Here is a 20,010-nt window from a genome sequence, read left to right as displayed (position 1 = left end):
AAGAATGCAGCATTCGGTATACGGTATAGCATATATGATACAGTGTATACGGTATAGGATATACGGTATAAGGTATACGGGAAGAAGAATGATCTATACGGTATACGGTTTAGGGTATATTGTATACTGTTTAATGATAACATGGGTATTTCATATTGGGAAGAAGAATGACCAATATTTTTCATTTTTATGTTATAGCCTATGGTCAAAAAAATTCTACTTTAATTTCGGTCATATGGTTGGTCCCAAATTAGATGGCTAAGATTTGATACTCTCAGCAATCTAATAGACTAGAAAGATCTTGGCAAGAGGTCTTGTTGTGGTTCAAATCTGGCCCGAGGGTGACCATGCCAGTGGAGCCGATGGAGCCTCCGGTGTTGAAAAGAGGAAGACGGAAGCCACCTCCTGCGCAACGGCCGTGCACCTGCACAAAGCCTTACTGGTGTTTCCGATAAGGACCCTTCGACGATCAAGTTAAAGTGGGTAACTTTGGTCCAGTCAAAGGTTCCTTAGAAATTATCTGAACGAGCTATTTATAGTCTCGGTGGAGTGGCCCAGGTGGCGGAGGTACTGTCGGCTCTCATCATGAGGGGGGTGTAGCTCTGAGCCGGATGGTGCGCAGCTCAGGCTGGCTGGTGACGCGCGGTACAGCCCGTTCTCGAGAACGGTAGGGTGTTGACAGTCACAGCAGGGTATGGCCGGAGTAGTTAAGGTGTCGTCTGACTCCTGTTGGAAGGTTATGGAGATATGACACGATAGTATGGCGAAGTACAGCCATTTAGGTGGGCGTAGGCCCGCATATGGGTGTGGCCGTTGGCGAGGCCGAGCTCGTTAAGTAGTCGCGTCATGTGTTTGATGAGGTCGGCTTGGCGGGTACTAGAAGTAGCTCGGTTTTCCGGATTCCGAGATGTGTTTGGTGGAGCGCCTCGAGTTCAAAGGTTGGAGTGTATCGCTGGGTTGGCGCCCCGAGCTTAGCCGGGGCGGGTCGGCGATTGTCTAGAGTTGGTGGAGCTTTCGGCGGAGTTTCGAGGACAAGCTGGCCCTGTGCCGAAGTAAAGATTCAATCGATTGTCGTTGATGTTTACTGGGCCGAAACTAGGCGGTTTTTTAGTTGTGGGCTGGACGATCCTTTTTTCCCCCTATCAGATCTCTTTAGTCATCACCCGAGATTAAGACCTCCCTCACATAGGCCTAGCTGAGCGTGGAACAAATGACCTACGTGGCCAAATTTACTGGACTTGACCGTTGTCTCTTGCGCGATATCAACCATAATTTACAACGTCCGTTTGGTGCGAGCGACGAAGACAACCAAGTCTTGCTCACGAGGCCAATGTAAGCACACTCCGATACCCGCCATTAGGTTTTCAGCTTGCCTGCAGCTCTCCATGCGTGCGTTGCAAACTCTTTTGATTCTTGCGACTTGCATGAACCTACACGAAATAAATAGATCTGGCTCGAGAATTTTTGTACTCGGATTGGTTCTTGGTCGATCAAAAAGTAACCTGATTATATATAGATAGGTTTTGGTTTAGCCCTCCAACTTGGTGGGTCACTCGGAACGATCCAGATCTAATAACTCCTTTAAAAGATTTATTTTATTTTAAAAAAAAAAGTTACAGAAGGTGATCGACAAGATCGGCCACAGAATTTTAGGATACAAGATTGTATTTTATTTAATTTTATCATGTCATACTAAATTTTTTAGTTTGGTACGATTGTAATGGCATATTTAAGGCTATCTTTGATTTTTATTATTTGACATTTTCAATAGTATATTTTGCTTTATGTTTTAGTTATATATGATTAATAGATAAAAATTTAAATATGTTGATGAGTTGTATAGATTTATATAAAATAAATAAAATTAAAAAAAACAAAACAAGTAAAATGAAAGAAGAAAATATTTTTGTTCACGCAATTTCTCCAAAATAATGAAGAGTAAAAGAGGCAATCTAATTAGCAGCTTTATTTGTCATCTAAAATGTATGTACAAGTCCGGAAAACATCACACTCTGGCTGTAACCATGGGACGCCCTCTAAAAGTGAATGGTCGAAAGCCCACGACCTTCACGTAGAATCTACTTAACCACATGCACTGAGTCGGCGCCTCCCGGATGATGCACCGGGAATCCCAACCTTTTCAGAACCCCCAGTTTACACCTCTCTTTCTTCTCCTCCTCGTCTAGTATTGCAGCCATTTCATCACATTCCGCCAAAAAAAACCCGCCACCTTTCTTATTGTAACGTCTGAGATCCACCAAAGACCTCCGCCATGTCATGCATCACCTCTTCTGCCGACCACCTTTACTACTATAAAAAGAACAACCAACTCTTCCCTCACTCCGTAAATTGCTCCCCAGCTCTCTCTTTACTCACTTAAATGGCCTTCTCTCCTCCCTTCCTGCTCCTCATCTTCTTAGCCTTCTTCCTCTCCCTCTCTTCCGCTCTCGGTGATGCTGCTGCCGACACTAGTACTCCGAAGACTTACATCATCTCTGTCCGGAATGACCTCAAACCCTCTGTGTTTTCCGACGCCGAGAACTGGTACACCTCCTCCATTCTCCATGCCCTCTCCTCTTCCACCGACTCTCTTGAGAGTTCCTCCCGACGGACACATGGCATACGTAAGCCCCTCCACGTGTATCGCACCGTCTTCGTCGGCTTCTCCGCCGTGCTATCGTCGGCCGAGGCCGACCTCCTCCGGTCCGATCCGGCGGTCCTTGCCGTCCTGCCCGACCGTCCCCGCCAACTCCACACCACCCGCTCCCCCCTCTTCCTCGGCCTCGTCTCCGCCGACTCCAAGCCCAACCGCCTCCTCGCTGCTGCCGACTCCGGCTCCTCCGTGGTCATTGCCCTCGTCGACACTGGCATCCGCCCCAATCATCCGAGCTTCGCCGACGACGGCCGCCTCCCCCCTCCTCCCGCCCGCTGGAACGGCTCCTGCGACCACGGTCCCCACTTCCCCGCCACCTCATGCAACCGAAAGTTGGTCGGCGCCCGCTTCTTCGATCACGGTTACCTCGCCAATACGCAAGGCGGCATCGGCAAGGGCTGGGACGTGTTCTCTCCCATGGACTCCCAAGGCCACGGCACCCACACCGCCTCCACCGCAGCTGGCGGCGCCGTCCCCAATGCCTCCCTTCGAGGCTACGCTGCCGGGGTCGCCTCCGGCATTGCCCCCCGTGCCCGCATTGCTGTCTACAAGGCCTGCTGGGCCTCGGGGTGCTACGACTCAGACATCATCGCCGCCATCGATGCGGCGGTCACCGACGGCGCCCACATCATCTCCATCTCCCTCGGCGCCGGCGTCGTTCCTCTCCAAGTTGACCCAGTCGCCATCAGCACCCTGGGCGCAGCCGAGCGCGGTGTCTTCGTTGCTGCCTCCGCCGGCAATGAAGGCCCCCTCGAGTCGACAGTAGGCAACGTCGCCCCTTGGGTCACCACCGTCGGCGCCGGCGCCATCGACCGCCGGTTCCCCGCCGACATCATTCTCGGCGATGGCACCGTCGTGTCCGGCTTTTCCATCCACATCGGCCGGCGTTTTTCTCCAAAGCGTTCATTCCCGCTCGTGTACGCGGCGAACGCGTCCCAGTCCGACTGGGAGGCGCCCATGGCCGCCTTCTGCGGGCACGGGTACTTGGACCCCAGCAAGGTGCGCGGCAAAATCGTGCTCTGCGATCGCGGCGAGCTGTCGCGCGTCGAGAAGGGATGGGTCGTGAAGCACGCCGGCGGAGTCGCGATGATCCTCGCCAACGATCCTACGGACGGGGAGGGCGCGACCCCGGACGCCCACATCCTCCCCGCCGTGTCAGTCGGCTACAAGGCCGGGAGGGCCATCAAGGCGTACATCAGCGCCAACGACGCTCCACGTGTCCGTTTATCCTTCCATGGGACCCAGGTCGGGGTCAAGCCCGCGCCGGCGGTTGCCGGGTTCTCCGCGCGCGGGCCCAGCTTGCACACCCCGCACCTCATCAAGCCGGACCTGATCGCGCCAGGCGTCAGCATCCTGGCGGCCTGGCCGGACCGGGCGAGCCCCACGGGCTTAAAGGCCGACCGGCGCCGGACGGAGTTCAACATCATCTCCGGCACGTCCATGTCGTGCCCCCATATCGCCGGGGTGGCGGCGCTGCTGAAGGACGCGCACCCGGACTGGTCGCCGGCGGCCATCCGGTCGGCGATGATGACGACGGCCTATGCCACGGATAGCATGGGCCAAGACTTGGTCGACGAGAGCACGGGAAACAGGTCCACCGAATGGGCCTATGGTTCCGGTCACGTGGACCCAGAGAAGGCCGTCGATCCTGGCCTGGTCTATGATCTGACGGTAGACGATTACTTGGACTTCATGTGCAGCTCCAGTTACAGCAGCGCGACCATCGAGATGATAGCCAGGAGACAGGTGAATTGCTCGGAAAAGATCGGACGGCCTTGGGATCTCAATTACCCATCAATTGCTGTGACGCTGGAGCAATCCGATGCCGGTAAGCTTGAAGCCGTGGTTCATCGGACGGTGATGAATGTGGGAGAGGACAAGGCGGAGTACACAGTGAGCATCAAAGAGCCGAAGGGGGTGCTACTGGCGGTGGAGCCTCGGAAGCTGGTGTTCGGAGGCAGAGGTCGGAAGCAGGAGTTTGTCGTCAAGGTTTCGACGGAGCCCATGGAGCTGCAGCCATGGACTTCATGGACAGAGTTTGGATCGGTGACGTGGAGCGACGGGAAGCATAAGGTGAGGAGTCCAATCGCAGTGACATGGCAAAGGAAAGATTAGGCAATATAAATATAAATATTTAATAAGCATGTCCCACCTGGAAGTGGAACGGTTGTATTGATATATTGCTTGCTAGATTTGTTTCGTATCTTGTGTTTCTTGCCTAGATTTTGAGTTTTATACATTTGTGGAGAGGAAAACCACGCTGGTGATTGAAGCAGGAGTTCTTTTTGTCTAAATAAATATGTCATACTATTGCGGCAGGAACCTGGAGCTGTGGAGTCTGAATTTACTTGGCTTGGAACTGCAACAGTCCTAATCAGCATATTGCATTGCCTTCTTGGTTCTCAAAAGAAGACATCAGCTATTTTATGAGCAAATTTGAGAAGTCTGGTTATACCGGACAGATCGATTATTACTAATTTTTTGACTTGTAAGTTCTCTGCAGCAAGGTTTGGAAACTCTGTTTTGGCTCGGTTTATGGAGGTTTTGTTTCGGCGGTTTTGAAATTATTATTGGAGCCGTAGTCAAAAGATCACTAATCACATCTATGATTTTATCCAGGTTCTGATTTGATTTGGTGCGTTGTTTCCCAAGTTTTGTAATGGTGAAATCATCTTTAGTGTTTCCACAAAAACTTTATTTCGAAGAGAGAAATGTTTTTTGTGTGGGAGAAAATCCAATAGAAAAGAAAAAAACAGCAAATGAATGGAAAGAAGACATGTCTTCCAATGCCACTCAATTCAAGCTTTATACACTCCCTGGTCCTCACTTCAAATTCCATTTAACAGGAATCCAAGAAAAATCAAAGTTTTGTTCTTGTAGATATGTTGCGCTAACTAATGTACTCAAGCATAAAATCCAGCTCAAATCATTGAGAACAGGAAATTTATTTGTAAATCTTCTTATCATACTACAGCCTCAACCACTGAATGGTATTCGGCGCCTCTGGACATCAAAGTGGACATCTATTAGACCTGTTATTCCAGCCGTAATCTTTTGCTCTGCTCTAACGGGGCCGACGCCCTGAGGAGTACCTGCATAGAAAGCATCGGTGGCATGGCAAGGCAAAGAAATAGTAATGTACAAACTGCTAAAATGCCGACAGTTTAATATGGTGATTCTAACATTAATTTGACAGCATAATAGAGTGAACTCTGAAGAATTAGAGTGCTAAAGAGTAAGGAAACATATATAGCAGTAGTATTTACTGAATCAATGAAGAGACGGTGCATATTTTTGGTATACTTTAAAGACGTACCAAGAATATGGATCCAGAACTAGTCAGATGAAAGAAGATAACTAATTACCATGTGCATAGCCGCATGCAAGCAAACTTTTTGAAGATATTCAGGCTGGTATAATTGCATGAGTTGAAAGATTTTCAGGAATACTGATACATACAGATTAAGGGAAGGGGGATGAGATAATGTCACTCACAGATTAGCGTTGTGGGAGATTTTTAGAAGACAATTATAACTAAGGTCATCATAATTATGAGGAAATGTAAACTATTAAAAAAAAATTGAGGTTGCCTATAAACAAAATGGACTTAGCAAAAGAGGACCACATTGAAGTGGGGGTGTAATAAAAACAAAGGAATGAATCATATTGGTCAGAATGGAAAATAAACTTTTAGCAGTAATCATAATATAAACCTGCATAAACAAAATATGCATGCAGTCAGCCAGGGTCTCCCATCCAATTCAATTGCTTATATATCCACTCCTACACGATGTGGAAGGAATCTGAGACAGTATACTAGAGGAACCCATTTTAAAAGTTTATGGAAGATCCTCGACACACGCAAGGACCATTTGGATATGATCAGTCTTATTTTCGAGAGGAATTACATATTTTCTGCATAGGCCAAACTGAAGGAACAGAAGATCAAAGAAAAAACAAGACTTGAGAGAGAAGTGACAACCTAATTCTATAGTGAAAAAATGCGGAAAAATGATCCATAAAGACCATCCAGATTGATAGATAAATTTGCTGGCTATGTGATGGCTATGGTAAGGTCAGCTTCTTTGTCTAGTTGGTTACGTGATGTTGTACAACTGTTGGGCACAAGATGCAAGCAAGCTATAAGCACTGGAGCATTTATACATCATGGTCATACATCTCTGGGGGGCCACATTCATATGAGACTACATTAAGACTTGGTACTATATTGGGCACTAGATCATGACATGTGTGATGCACTAGTGAGGAAGAATGGATGGCTGTGATCCCTCCCCATGTTTCAAAAGATTAGTAAAGGGAGAGAGAGTCCATCGAGATGACAATTTATTTAGATGTGGGAATTCTAGTTTCTTCTTCTTCTTGAGATGACAATTTCTTTGGATGTGGGAATTCTCGTTTCTTCTTCTGATTCTATGGGTGTCCCTTCTCACGTAACTGCAATAGATCGTTGAACACATGACTGACAACCATCGCGAAAGAGTTTGCTATATGTAGTAGTATAGATTAGTAAAAAGTACCCTTTTAAAACAACTGTATATTTAGTTGTTTGAATTGCCCATGGCATTTTCAACACATATAACCAAATATGTCAATTTATATCTTCCGATGGATGCCAATGATAACATATGCAACTGAATTTTAAACCAGCCTCTCTTTTTTGCATGCTATAGGCATCATAGACGCAGCAAACACATCTTTAAGTCTTTTGAATGGTAACTCATGCTGATACCTCTAGCTTGTTTCTTCTACTTTGAATAATCCATTGATCTCAAAGTTGATTCACATGCAACTGCTTCTGGCTTCTAATAAGTCTAAGAAACTACAGAATTTGAGTGCAAAAGGGTCTCTGAATAGAAAAGTGAAGTTACCAGTTAAAATCACATCTCCTTCCATAAGTGTCATAATTGAACTGATATGACTGATGAGAAATGGAATCTTGAAGATCATATCTTTAGTTGAGCCTTTCTGCCTAAGTTCATCATCTACCTGGTAAAGAATGCTGGCAAGTTATTACTTCATAGAAAAATTATGAAAAGCATTAATAACTAATTATCAGATACTGCCACATCATGCGGGATAATGAAATTCTGAGCAGACAATTCAAACAAGTACCTTTAACCATAACTCCAGATTGTCAGGATCCATCACAGTTGACTTGGGCAGCTGCATTCAAATAGGTAAGTAAGTGGGTAAAATAACCACCTTGAACTTTCAAATGTCCTTGTCGAATGCTTAGCAGTGAACCATGTCTCACAAGCAGAGAGGTGCAGATGATCACAAACCTCATGAAAGCTAAGGAAAATTCAAAAATTTGAATAAATGAGTGTGTGTTCGCAATCTCAATAAACCGCTTGTCTACCTTGGGCCATAACTGTTGAGAAGGTTATATTAACATCAACTTTTTCTGTTACGTTTTTGAAGAGAAACTTCTCCTCTCCAAAATACCGCAATTGGGTTTAATATGATTGCTGCTTCAAGATGTACCCAGATATGAAGTGTTCATTGAACTTTGAGATCTCACCCTTGTGAGTAAGATCCAGCTACAATTTGATTAGAGGAAAAGATGCCCTTCTTAAAAAGATAATTATAGACTAAAAGTACAGGGTTGCTTACAACTGCACTGATTGGAGTGAACGTGTCCTGCCCTTTGGCCACTGTCCATGGGAGACCTGCTGACTGCAAATAACACGATACTTTCTCAGCTATTGGAAACATCAGTTTCTCATAAGCACAATATACAAACGTGCACAACTATGTCGTTATTCCAGAAATTTAAAGAATGAAGTTATCATATTGTACAACACAAAATACTTTTTCAACTCGATAACATTAATACATCATTATTTCATCACTCTAACAAAAAAAAAATGTAGAACAAAAAAAAAGTATAATATCATGACAAAAAATCCAGAAAAGTGTATCCTTGCTTTACTTCCCCCTGGAATCTTTATCCATAAAGTTGCTAGAAAAAAGAGAGGCACATATATTTGTAATTATTTTTTTAAAATCTCAGGTATAAGGAAAAAAAATTAAGGCTGGCAATTGCCCAGGCCACCATGGAGCCCACTGTTCTTGGTATGGTGATCAACAAACGAAATTTAGCATACAGCAAGCTTAGATTTCTATCCCCAATAGAACAGTTCCATCTTTCACAGTAAATATCAAGTGAACTATATCCCAATTCCTAAATCCGTAACCTAGTCATATAACTTAAGTTGATCTTATATAATGATAAAGGTTATATCTCTTGAAACCAATCAAGATAGTGGTGACATTATGCTTTGCATGACATTATCCCTCCATTACTATATTACGAGAATTTATGATCCTTACATTGCAACAAACTCATACTTGTGCATATTTTAAAGAGTATGTTGAGCACAAAATGATTGCAATAATATGATCCCATTTTTGAGACCTTTAGAGGCAATCAGCAAGGAGATTGTGGATTGGAATTTTCCGTTCTTAGTGAAATAGTAGATCAGCAAGGAACTCAAATTAGATTTTAGATAAGATAATCTAGGTAGCTGCATATTCAACAATAGATGGCCCCCCCGAACAAAGGTTGATGCGTACTTGCAATTTTCTGATCCCCTATTACACCTCACCTAATCTTTAAGATATTAGGCAATTGATGTGGATATTTGTATGACAAATTATGAGATTATCAAAAACAAGGAAAACAAAGAGAGGTTAGTGGACACATGTAGAGACCTATATATAGAAATGTATATATAGTGACTGTATAGAAGATACCGCCACCTAATTATTTTTACTAGAAAAAATAATGCTGAAACTTTGCACCTTTGCAGAAGATTGGATTTCTCTGGCAGTCATATCCAAAGCAAGTGCATAGCCTGCAATTGTTCACAAGCAATTAACTTGGTTATCTAGAATCAAGTATCTGTTTCAGTTCAGCTAATAGCATTTAATTTAGAACCAGAGAAGAGAAGCACAATCCCATATATTATGGACATAGTCTCCCTATTGGGTAGATCCTAGACAGTACAGAATGACTGTAACCACTGTTCTTCTAAGGAATCATGATGAGCAAACACTTTTATATTCAAAGTTCCACAGGCACAGTTAGTGCATGTTGTTCCATGTCAAAATGAATATATGCTAAATTTCCACTCAAAAAAAAAAAAAGATGTCACACAAATCATGGTGAATGCTATCAAAACATACAAACATTCAGCAGTACACAGTCCATATCACATCAACACATGGATTAAGCAAATGTCGCTTGCTTTACATACTAAGAAGAACTATAATGACCATTATAACTTAAAAGAGAAAAAGAAAGATTATATTCAAAAAGAAATTGCTGAACACGCGCAAGATATTAGCAATAAAATAAAAACATCTCTTGTCATTTCCCATTAAGTAGAAATATTATGTAAGAGTACTTTAGTAAGCCAATGCTTCAACACATAAGCTAATCCAAAGTGCACTATAACACTGAAACAATTCCTTGAAGAGTTCCTATGATAAAATAAACAAATAACGACAATAATATCATAATTATTTGCCTACTTGCAGCTTTCATGGAGCTGCCAAGTGCAACCTATCATTGCATTGCAATGAAAAATTGAATTAAATCCAAGCATTCCAGTCCGGGTGAAGGATTGATTTTACCAATTATCAATACAATATTTGCATGGTAACTAACACACACACACACAGAGAGAGAGAGAGAGAGAGAGAGAGAGAGAGAGAGAGAGAGATGCCACTTCAGGGTAAGCTGACAACAGGTAGTAAGACCTAGCCTTAATTACTACTACTATTATATCCAAGATATCACCTTTAGTACGCCGAAATTCTCAGAAATCCAGTATCACCAGCATGTATTAAGATTCAAAATTAACTTCGACAAGGAGTACTAATGTTGGAGTTGATGAATACCTCCAACGTAGTCCATGGCGGTGGCCTCCGCAACGTCGCGAGCTTTCTTCCCGATGACGACGGCCAGCTCCACCTCATGATCGAGCGATTCCAGCGGGTGCGGGATCTCGATGGTCCCTCCATTCTGGAGGTAGGACGAGGTGGGCTTCAAGAACAACACCGGCGCCTAAGAAAAAACAAAGGAAAAATCAAACATGCAAACAAACATACATGAGATCGGTTCACGGAGAAGAAGAAAGAAAAAGAAAAAGTAAGAATACAAGATATGTGACTCGAATTTGAATCAGAAAAAAAAAAAAAAAAACCTTGGGGACGGCGTTGCCGAGTTCCTTTGCGTGGGCGGCGTAGTTGCGGCCGACGCCGACGATCTTGGTTCCGATGCTGAGGAGCTTCAGAGATGCCGCCGCCGACGCCGCCATGGTTACACGTCAAGCCTCTGCAACCCTAATTTGTCGATCCATCCAGGAAAGATGGGGAAGGAATCAGGTGACGACTGTAATTAGGCAAACGGATGAAGGGTGATTCGGTAAGCTCGTACAACGTTCTTGCACGTGCCATGCACTCGATTCCCATGTACTCTTTGTTGTACCGTCGCCTGCCTGCCTGCTTCGGTGGAACCGGAAGCAGAGTCTCCATTTATGAAACATAATAATAATGATAATTGTTTTAGCCAGCTTATCATATAACAAAAACAAAATAATTATTTAGTATTGGCGCCAAGACCCGCAGAACCATTTCGAACTGATCCAAGTTCTTACCGAATAGCCAGAACGGTTCCGCCAATAAAAACGAGATGGCCTCTCTCTTCCTTCCTCTTCTTCTCCCTCTCTTCTCCGCTCTCTCTCTCTATAATGGTACAGATCTGGCACAGCAAAGCACGGACTCATACTTACTCATTTCATCGAACAACCGGTATGGTGCCTGTACCAGTTCTACCAATGTTGATTGGCCCCACTGTTTTTGATAAAATAGTATTTCAGAATTGGAACCTGTGTCAATCGGAAAGGATTATTTTTTTTAACACCAGGTGAGTAGAGGATTGAGCAGATGGTATCATTATTTTTCTGCTATTATATTTTGGTGCAAGAGTAAACAACAATTGCTATACTACTTATTATTTTGTTCCCAAATGAAGCGGATACTAGAATTAAGTAATAAACAACGGCTGCAAATATCATCATAACAATGATGCACCATGGCCCTTTGGCTTCTATTAGACGAGCTAATCTTCTGGTGATTTCCTAAATCGACCACGGGTGGCATCTTTAGATCCTTGTGCACTGTAAATGAGCCCCGTAAGCACCTTTTCAAAAGACTAGTCTTTTTTTATTGTTCTCATTATTAACATTAGCCCCCAATAGCTTGCTTGATTTTAATCTTAGCAATTCCAATCAGTTTGACCTTCTGAACAATAATGGCATTCTTCAGCCTTTAGGTAAACAAATCCCACAGGATTATATCAGGCGAGCACCCTATGTTCCACTTTGGAGTATTTACCTGTTAATGGGAATGGAGTGATGATCATGAAGACAGCACCTTCTCTCAAATTACCATTTGAAGAACTCATTTGCTGAAACAGATTTCACCCTAAATTCATGATGCACCCCCAAAACTGAGGATCAGAATCTAATTTATGTCTACCACTTGAACAAATCAAGCAAGTTCAAAAATTATTAGCACATCTTTTCAGCAAGTTTAACCCCTAATTTTATCAGATGCATTTCAGAAGTATTACATCTTAACAAGAACCTGACAAATCCGTTGCAGTGTTCTTAAACCAAAGTAATCAATCACCACTGAAATTGGAACCAGAAATCTGCTCGCTCGAGAAAAAAATTATATTACCGGCTCAGCTTCACCTGATGATCCATCAATGGATTAAGCTTACCATGTCGAGAAATCAACTAATGATTCATATTGCCACTTTCAAGCACCTATATCAGTTTAGAAACCCAAAGTCGCAACATATCCCATGACCAACTTGACTACAAAGCAGACCATCAAATATTTCTACTTAAATAACAGGAATGTAAATGGTTCGAGTGCAGAATCAAATGGACAAAAAAGCTGAGGGTCACTTCACCTTCCCATGTTCTAACATCTGGAACATAACAAGATATTCCAAAGGGAGAAAGAAGATCCTTGCTACTCAAACAGTAGAGTTTAGGTCTGCCCTTGGAATAATAACCAGGATGAGACTCAAACCCTAAATCCCCTGCTGTTCCTTCTTCCTCTGGCCCTCTCAAATTTCCTCCCCTTGGAACGGACATAAGGCTTTGTGTGGCTGTGTGGCACACCAGGGGCCAGGCCAAAGTGTTTCACAGCTTCCCTGGCATTCTTTGGACCCCTCAAGAGAACCTGTGAGAACAAAAGTTTTATTTGAATTAGAAAATAGCACATTTTTTAGGAGAATAACACATTTTTTGAAATCATAATAGACAACCACAACACGCAGATGATATATGTTCAAGTTCCATTAAATGCCATCTATATATCTGATAAAACCAATGCAGTAAAGATATGTGCTTCCATCAGAAAATTTTAACACGGTGCTCAATGCTCCAACAACAGACAGGCCTTGTATTGTTCAGTAATAGCTGAAACAGATAAAAATAAAGAAGCATAACCTACCTCACATAACCATATGAATGCTATCTATCCACCATATAAAGAATTTTCCTTACCCACCATATATAGAATTTTCCTTACATATTTTAATTTGCCAACAAAATGTAAAATGTGAGTTGCATAATGACAGAATATGGAAGCAGGGTATTCAACAAACCAGTGAAAGATACTTAATTTGCCATCGTGATAACACTTAAAATTTTTGAACACTTATCATGTTGCTGTCCAACAATAAAACAATGGCATCAAACGTTCCGAAGTCTTCAGACAAGCAAGTTCATTGTGGAGGGTAGACCAAGTTGTTTTTCATGAATAGGTATCGACTTGTTATCATTAACAACATGACAGTCAAGAAAGAAGATGAGATAACAGACCAATGCAGCAACTTAAATTTAAGGCAGAAAGTCTTCGCTTCATCTTAAGAATTTTGATAAATTAAGCTTAATTTAAGATAATTGATATGGTTTACAGAGCTTGGATGAAATATGTGAAGAGTTTACTATGAGTTAGCAGCCTGTTGAAAAAATAATGTTAATGAGATGAGGAGTTGCATGTCAAACTAAAAAACAAAGGAAAGCCAAAAAAGAAATACAGGATCAAAATCCAATAGGATAAAAATAGAGTATAGAAAAAACTAGTCAATTACAGCAATATAAAAAGAATAACTTGAAGCCATTCTCAAAATTGATGGCTAAAATATAGCAAAGATAAAAAACTTTTATTGTTGTGGATCTATTATGTTAAAGAACTGCAAGAGGTGAAGACATACATAATACAATTGAATATTTTACGTGTTGAATTCAATTTGGTCAGAATCAACAAAATGGCACAGCATATATGAAATGAGCACTTGAGTGACTGGTAAATAAAAGAATCCAAAAATGTTTTGCTAGGCAAGACAGAGGAGGGAATTAGAAGATGAGATGAATGTAAGCTGTGAAAAGGAATTTGACAAAGGGAGTATACCTTGATAGAAAAGGAAAAAATGGAACCAACTGCAAATCCAAGCTAAGACAGTTGGGATCAACAATTTTAAGATCTGAAGCGGTTGTAAATCATAGAGGAGGCTAGATCAGATCAGTTCGTGGATTTAAACATAGGTCGTAAGATTGTTTCCAATGTCTTTCCAATTTTTTTTTAAAAAAAAAGAATTGTGAAAGTTGAAATATGAGTAAACTATAAAGTAGAAGAATATAGAATTAAAAAGCCATACATAAAACAGAAGTCTAAAATTAAAAAGCCATACATAAAACAGAAGTCTAAAGAAACAAATGTTTTGTTTGGCTATTCAAGAATATTATAAATTATCTATCAATATATTTATCCTTTTAGGGGGAATGTTTCAAGAATAGTTGGATAAGTAATTTCAAAACCACATAGTCACATAAATTATGGAAAATGGACGTGCTTATGATTCACATGTAATCAACACAATCAACTTGGATCTCAGTATCCAAAGGGATGTATCATCCATCATATAGATCTAAATGTTGTGATCCTACACAGATCAATCAAAGGATGGGATTCAAATCATTTACGGCCATTTTGATCTGGATCTTAAGATCCAGATTGTGAACCGTAAACTTTTAGCAATATCGGCTGGGGTAATATCTGATGTTTATTATTATCTTTACAGGTTATCTAGTATTAAATGGATAAATTTTCAGTTCAAGTAGCATACTACTGATCCGAAGGAGATATTTTAGATACAATGAATATAAATTTTGCTTCTTAGGTTCAAAAATGAATTAATCTAAAACACCAAAGCATACATGCGGCTAACTGGCAAATATTATAGTACTTATGAGTAAATATAATGGTTTTGGATGAAATTTGCCAACACAGCCCTACATCTTCAGAACTCTTGGTTGTCAAATCTTCTATAAACAAAAATAATTGTTTCATTGAAGAATTTATGTACTCCATCAAATATCAACAAGCTTTCAACACGTGGCAATGCTAACAATAATTGAATGCTTGGAATCGAAAGAAAATCAAGAAAAACCAATCTTATTCTTAATGATCTTCACCAATCTTATCTCTTAGCATGATTTCCGACCACACCTATCTAGATTGATTGATTGATTATACAGCCAGATTGTAGCCGCTTTGTTCTTTAACATATACCAGTTCAGCAATGATCATGTAATCAAACACAAAAAAATAATGAAAAATGAGAAGCAAAAACTGCAATATTCCTTTAAGAATATAACAATGTACACCATCAACCAGCACACCAACAAAGAACAGTTTGCAGAGAAATTTGATTGGCGAGTAACAAGACCTACCGATTAAGATTGTTAAAAACATGCACCTATGCATAGGTACATGGCTTCCTCACATATATACACACCAATAAAGAGGAGAGAAATAAGACAACAATTCGAGTATTAACAAACCTAGGCACTAGAAGACATCAAAAGGAATCAAAATTTGAATGCACAAGACGATACAGAACAACAAAAGATCAATAATAAAATTTTGCTCAGATAATGTCGTGGTATTTATTCCTTGATTCCATACAATGGAAGGTCTCGTAATGAGCTGGGTTAAAGACAATATCATCACAGCCTTAAATCATCATAACAAAAAAAATTCATAACGAAATACTAGACGTGCAAGCCTGAAAATTGAGGTTGCAAATATGAGAAGAACAAATCGAACTATTGTCAAACTCTAAATTGTCTAAAACACGAGGCAAGTTAATGCTATGCCTATAGCACTGCGAGCCTTGATCACATGAAAATCAACAGTATTCCAAAGCCCAGACTCAAATAATAGTGGTATTCAAGTTTTTAAATAAAACAAACATTGGATCCCAAACTAGATAAACAGTATTATATCATCAAAACAAAAAAAAATAAAACGTGTGAAAAAGTTCCCTCAAAAAAGAACATAATGCGTTCTTCAGCAAATGACCTCAGCATTAGCATGGTTGGTATAAGCATCACTGGGAACCAAGATTGGATCAAAATTTATATATATATAAAAGGAAAAGAATGAATACATATCATCTTTTATATATATGCAAAAACAAAAGTTTAATAAAATAGAAGGCTCGTTCTTATCAGTGTAAAATGAATGATGGAACATAACAAATTAAAAATCTGTATTGTCAGATGTGAATAACAGTGCCAAAAATACTGAGAAACCAAAAAATCATATATTTTCAGGTTTTCCTACTTCATGCACTTCGATTGGTCACAAAACGTGACATACAAGTGGCATGACATAATGTCTAATCTGTTTCAAGTGTTCTAAAACATTTAAAGCATGATGAACACTTTGGATTCTAAACTAATATAGCTTTTCAATTATTCCAAAGCACTTTTTGGTACAACCCATTTTATATCCACTTGATGGACAGGTAAGAGACATTAGAAGGATTTTTTTAGCTGTTGATAATTAAAAATATTGTAGATGAGGAAAGACAAAATGAACTCTCAGTTTATAAGGCTTAAAATCTATCCTTCAGAAACAATAGATCCTTCAATCCCAGTTGTTTGGTTCAAGCTCATCTCCCCCTCTTTGTCTCTCTAGCACCCTCCCAAGACACCCCCATCTTCCCTTTACCATTCTCCACCCGTACACAAACTATATTGCAAAGCAAAAGTTGGGGCTTGGGTAATCAAACTTACCCTTACGTAGACCATCAGTGGGGCATAAAGGGAGAAATATTGCAATAGAGTTTGAGGAACATGGGATGTCAAGGGAGAAATGTTAAAATAAACTTGGAGAAGGAGAGAGAGTTTGGAAGTGTATGGGCATAAGGGAGAAGAAAAGATATACTTTATCTATTTGTGACAAATCAAGTCTTGACAATAATTATCATATAATGAAATTAGACATGCCAATTCATATATTTCTTACCTAGGAAAACATTGACAAACCCAAATCCTCCTTAACTCATGCCCTCTAAATATAGTATAGGTCAGTGAAATGAATAAGTGATTAGCACAAAGACTTACTAAACAAAGATATACTAAGTGTTGCACAAGAACCTTGTTTAATTTATGAAAAATCCACAACTGTGCATATGCACAGTGCCGTCCAAAATTCAAGCTAGTTAAATCATCAAGATACCATGAACCACCAATAAACCTGTCATTCTCCACAGTTAACAATGTAGACATTCCCATGTCTCGTGTCTAATTGTAAAATTGGTTATATGTTGCAGTAGTCTATCTTCTGAATGATCACTGTTTAAAATTAGCCATATAGCAGACAGACTGTGGTGATTGCTAACAGTTCCAAACTATCATACCATTTACAGAACCTCACACGGCAAAATATAACGCGGTTGCAATTGTCGGCATCATCAAACTAAGAATGACTACACCAAAACCATGACATTGACGAAGAAGAAGAAATGGAAACAACTTAGGAAGATTTTGAGATAGCTTAATCCATACCGTGTTCTGCCCAAGGGGAGCACGGAGAGCGAGCTGGTCAAAGGTCAAGCACTCTCCACCAGCATTCAGAATTCTAGCCCTCGCCGTCTCCGTGAACCTCAGAGCCGTCACCTTCATTGCCGGGACCTCATACACCCTCTTATCATCTGTCACAGTCCCCACTATGACCACAATCTTGTCCTCCTGATTCAAAACAAAAGAAAATCGATACACAAATACAGAAACCAAATCCTACAAACGAAGATTCTGAGAACCAGGAAGGATTACAGAAACGAACGGTGGAAAAATCGAACCTTTCCTTCCATGAATCTTATGAGCCTCTTGAGGGAGATCGGGGGCCTGTTGATTTTGCTCATAAAAAGCCGTTTGAGGATCACGGCATTGAACTTGCTCCCGGTCCTCCGCACCAAAAACCGGTAGAGCTGATCAAAGAAGAGGACCCAATAGATCATTCATCAGTTCAAGAAATAGACCAAAAACCCCAGTATATGAACGAATTACAAAAGGAGAGGACAAGAAGAATGATCAAATCGGCTGGGAAATGATTGGGCTCCGACCTTGACGAGGAGCTTTAGGTAGACATCGTCGGATTTGGGCGCGGTGCGCCTGGCCTTCTTGCTCCGGCCGCCAGCGACGAGATCAATACCCTGCCAAAGAAAGAGAGATTAGGATTTAGCCCGGTATCCGATCGCAAGAGAGATGGAAGACGAGAAGCATGGAGATGAGGGTTACCATGGCCGCTAAGGTTTGCTCGACCCCGCGGCGGGCTTCAGTTATGTAAGAGAGATTGAGGACTATAGGGTTTTAGTCGCTCTTGCTCTCTATCGCTTTTTTAAGAGATGATAATATCTGAGCCGTCCAATAATTGGACCCAAATCATAATACATATGTGATAATGTGGATGCACTTTAGCCCCTGCTCTTCCATCTTGTAATTGGAGAAGTTTGGTGAAATTTTTTAGCACAAATACTTGATTGGTCCATTTGTACATTTAACATTAAAAAAACAATAATAACAAATAAACAAATTTAAAAATTATGCAAATTGAAAGAGGATATGTTTATTTAAGATAAAATAATTATAGCAGTGATGTGAAAAGGGATGGGGATGGAATTGGACTCTCATATTTTGCAAAGATTTTCATTATGTAAGTGGTACTTATTTTGCTAAAAAAACTTTAGTTTATATCCTTGTTCTTCAACATGCTGAAACTTTTCTTTACTTCCATCCCTACCAATTTACTATCAACTATATTGAATTCAACAATGGCACAACTACATCCTTATGCATGCAAGCACTCATTCGGTACTCTCTTCACCTACAAGGAATTTGGAACATTTGCATAGAGATATGGTGCATTGCTAATTCAAAGTAAACAATAGTGATAGTATAATTCCATGCATAGTGGTAAAATCTCTTCCTTCATCTTTTGTATGGGATATGAATTAGGCTCTGATGAGAGCACAAAAGTGCAATCGTCAGACCATTTTAATTAATATTTTAGCTAATTATTAATAATAAAATTAACTAATTAACGTGGTATTTGTGTTTGAGTGCAGTAATCCAAGAAACCAATTAACTTTAGGATTGAGCCTAATGCCCGGCAGCCCGAGCTCAAGTCAAGCCAGCATCTTTCAGGGCCTGTCTGACTTCATCCCACGATACAACACAACATCGCAAGCATCCCATGTTTCATGTCCAGCCCAACTGTGATTCGAGCTCCCAATCACGTGCATCAACGTATCAGCCATTGATTCTGGTATCGCACCTACCTGACCCATGCATGGCAAAAACCAGCGTCATCCCCGTGCCAGCCAGCGTGCCATGCATGGCACGTTCCCCTCATCTCAGCAATCAGCCCGTCATCCCCGTGCCAGCCAGCGTCTTCCCCGAATATCTCTTGCCATCAAGGAGCCACCTCCGCACTCCGTTCCAGATCAACATCTCCCGCTTCCAATCCGGCACCCAAAGAAGGAAACCCATCACCTCTTCTTCCGGTGGAACACGTCCGCTGCCAGTTCCCGTGATCCAGCCTCCACTGCGTCCGTGAATCAGCGCCCCTCATGCAGTTTCTTCCGCCCGTTTCAAAGATCTCCAGCTTCATCCCAGCCGGTCCGTTTGTTCATCCCAGCAATCATGGAAGATCCCCGCCCTCCCGTGATTCCGAATCCTTCCCAAATCAAGCCGTCCGCATTCATCGTCCGACTGCAAGCATCCCGTGATCGGCTCCTCCCAGCGCCCGGATCCGCGTCCCCACCTTCCATCCGCATCGCTGCCAGCCCCTCGTCCGTGATCCGGCGATCCCGCACCGCGTCCGAGCTCCGCAATCACCGTCGCTGCCAGCTCGTCCCCAACGCGTCTCCAAGGGCTATAAAAGGGGGAAGAAGGCAG

General features: G+C 41.5%; 2 protein-coding genes, 1 non-coding gene and 1 pseudogene across 5 annotated transcripts; 1 reads left to right on the top strand and 3 right to left on the bottom strand.

Annotated features, from left to right (window-relative positions):
- The first annotated feature begins 2,236 nt into the window (after nucleotides 1-2,236).
- Nucleotides 2,237-4,925, top strand: LOC103721693 (subtilisin-like protease SBT1.5 pseudogene; annotated as a pseudogene).
- Nucleotides 4,926-5,413: 488 nt separating this feature from the next.
- Nucleotides 5,414-11,568, bottom strand: LOC120103806 (oxaloacetate tautomerase FAHD1, mitochondrial-like). Of its 2 annotated transcripts, XM_088710406.2 has the most exons (8): nucleotides 11,338-11,568; nucleotides 10,885-11,209; nucleotides 10,580-10,745; nucleotides 9,479-9,531; nucleotides 8,288-8,350; nucleotides 7,787-7,837; nucleotides 7,543-7,660; nucleotides 5,414-5,745 (listed from the first exon to the last, which is right to left on the bottom strand). In XM_088710406.2, the coding sequence occupies exons 2-8, from the start codon at nucleotides 10,996-10,998 to the stop codon at nucleotides 5,630-5,632; spliced, it is 681 nt and encodes a 226-aa protein (XP_088566532.1). In that variant the 5' UTR covers nucleotides 10,999-11,209; nucleotides 11,338-11,568; the 3' UTR covers nucleotides 5,414-5,629. The 2 variants fall into 2 exon arrangements, with proteins under 2 accessions (XP_088566532.1, XP_038972227.2); XM_039116299.3 differs by lacking the exons at nucleotides 8,288-8,350; nucleotides 11,338-11,568 and having other exon boundaries at nucleotides 10,885-11,096.
- Nucleotides 11,569-12,471: 903 nt separating this feature from the next.
- Nucleotides 12,472-18,477, bottom strand: LOC103721685 (large ribosomal subunit protein eL18y-like). 2 transcript variants are annotated; one of them, XM_008811989.5, is made up of 5 exons: nucleotides 18,352-18,477; nucleotides 18,177-18,266; nucleotides 17,913-18,041; nucleotides 17,620-17,802; nucleotides 12,472-12,937 (listed from the first exon to the last, which is right to left on the bottom strand). In XM_008811989.5, exons 1-5 carry the CDS (start codon nucleotides 18,352-18,354, stop codon nucleotides 12,779-12,781), a joined length of 564 nt encoding a protein of 187 aa, XP_008810211.3. In that variant the 5' UTR covers nucleotides 18,355-18,477; the 3' UTR covers nucleotides 12,472-12,778. The 2 variants fall into 2 exon arrangements, with proteins under 2 accessions (XP_008810211.3, XP_088566533.1); XM_088710407.1 differs by lacking the exon at nucleotides 18,352-18,477 and having other exon boundaries at nucleotides 12,575-12,937; nucleotides 18,177-18,200.
- On the bottom strand, nucleotides 16,084-16,165 carry LOC113463708 (small nucleolar RNA snoR53Y). The gene has a single exon (XR_003388453.3). It is a non-coding gene; the product is annotated as a small nucleolar RNA snoR53Y (small nucleolar RNA).
- Nucleotides 18,478-20,010: the final 1,533 nt, after the last annotated feature.

The sequence above is a fragment of the Phoenix dactylifera genome, chromosome 14, assembly GCF_051530095.1.
Source record: "Phoenix dactylifera cultivar Ajwa chromosome 14, Ajwa_hap1_PhDact_Kaust_v1.1, whole genome shotgun sequence".
Taxonomy (NCBI): domain Eukaryota; kingdom Viridiplantae; phylum Streptophyta; class Magnoliopsida; order Arecales; family Arecaceae; genus Phoenix; species Phoenix dactylifera.
Note: the sequence above shows the minus strand (reverse complement) of the source record. Positions and strands in the feature narration are given on the sequence as shown.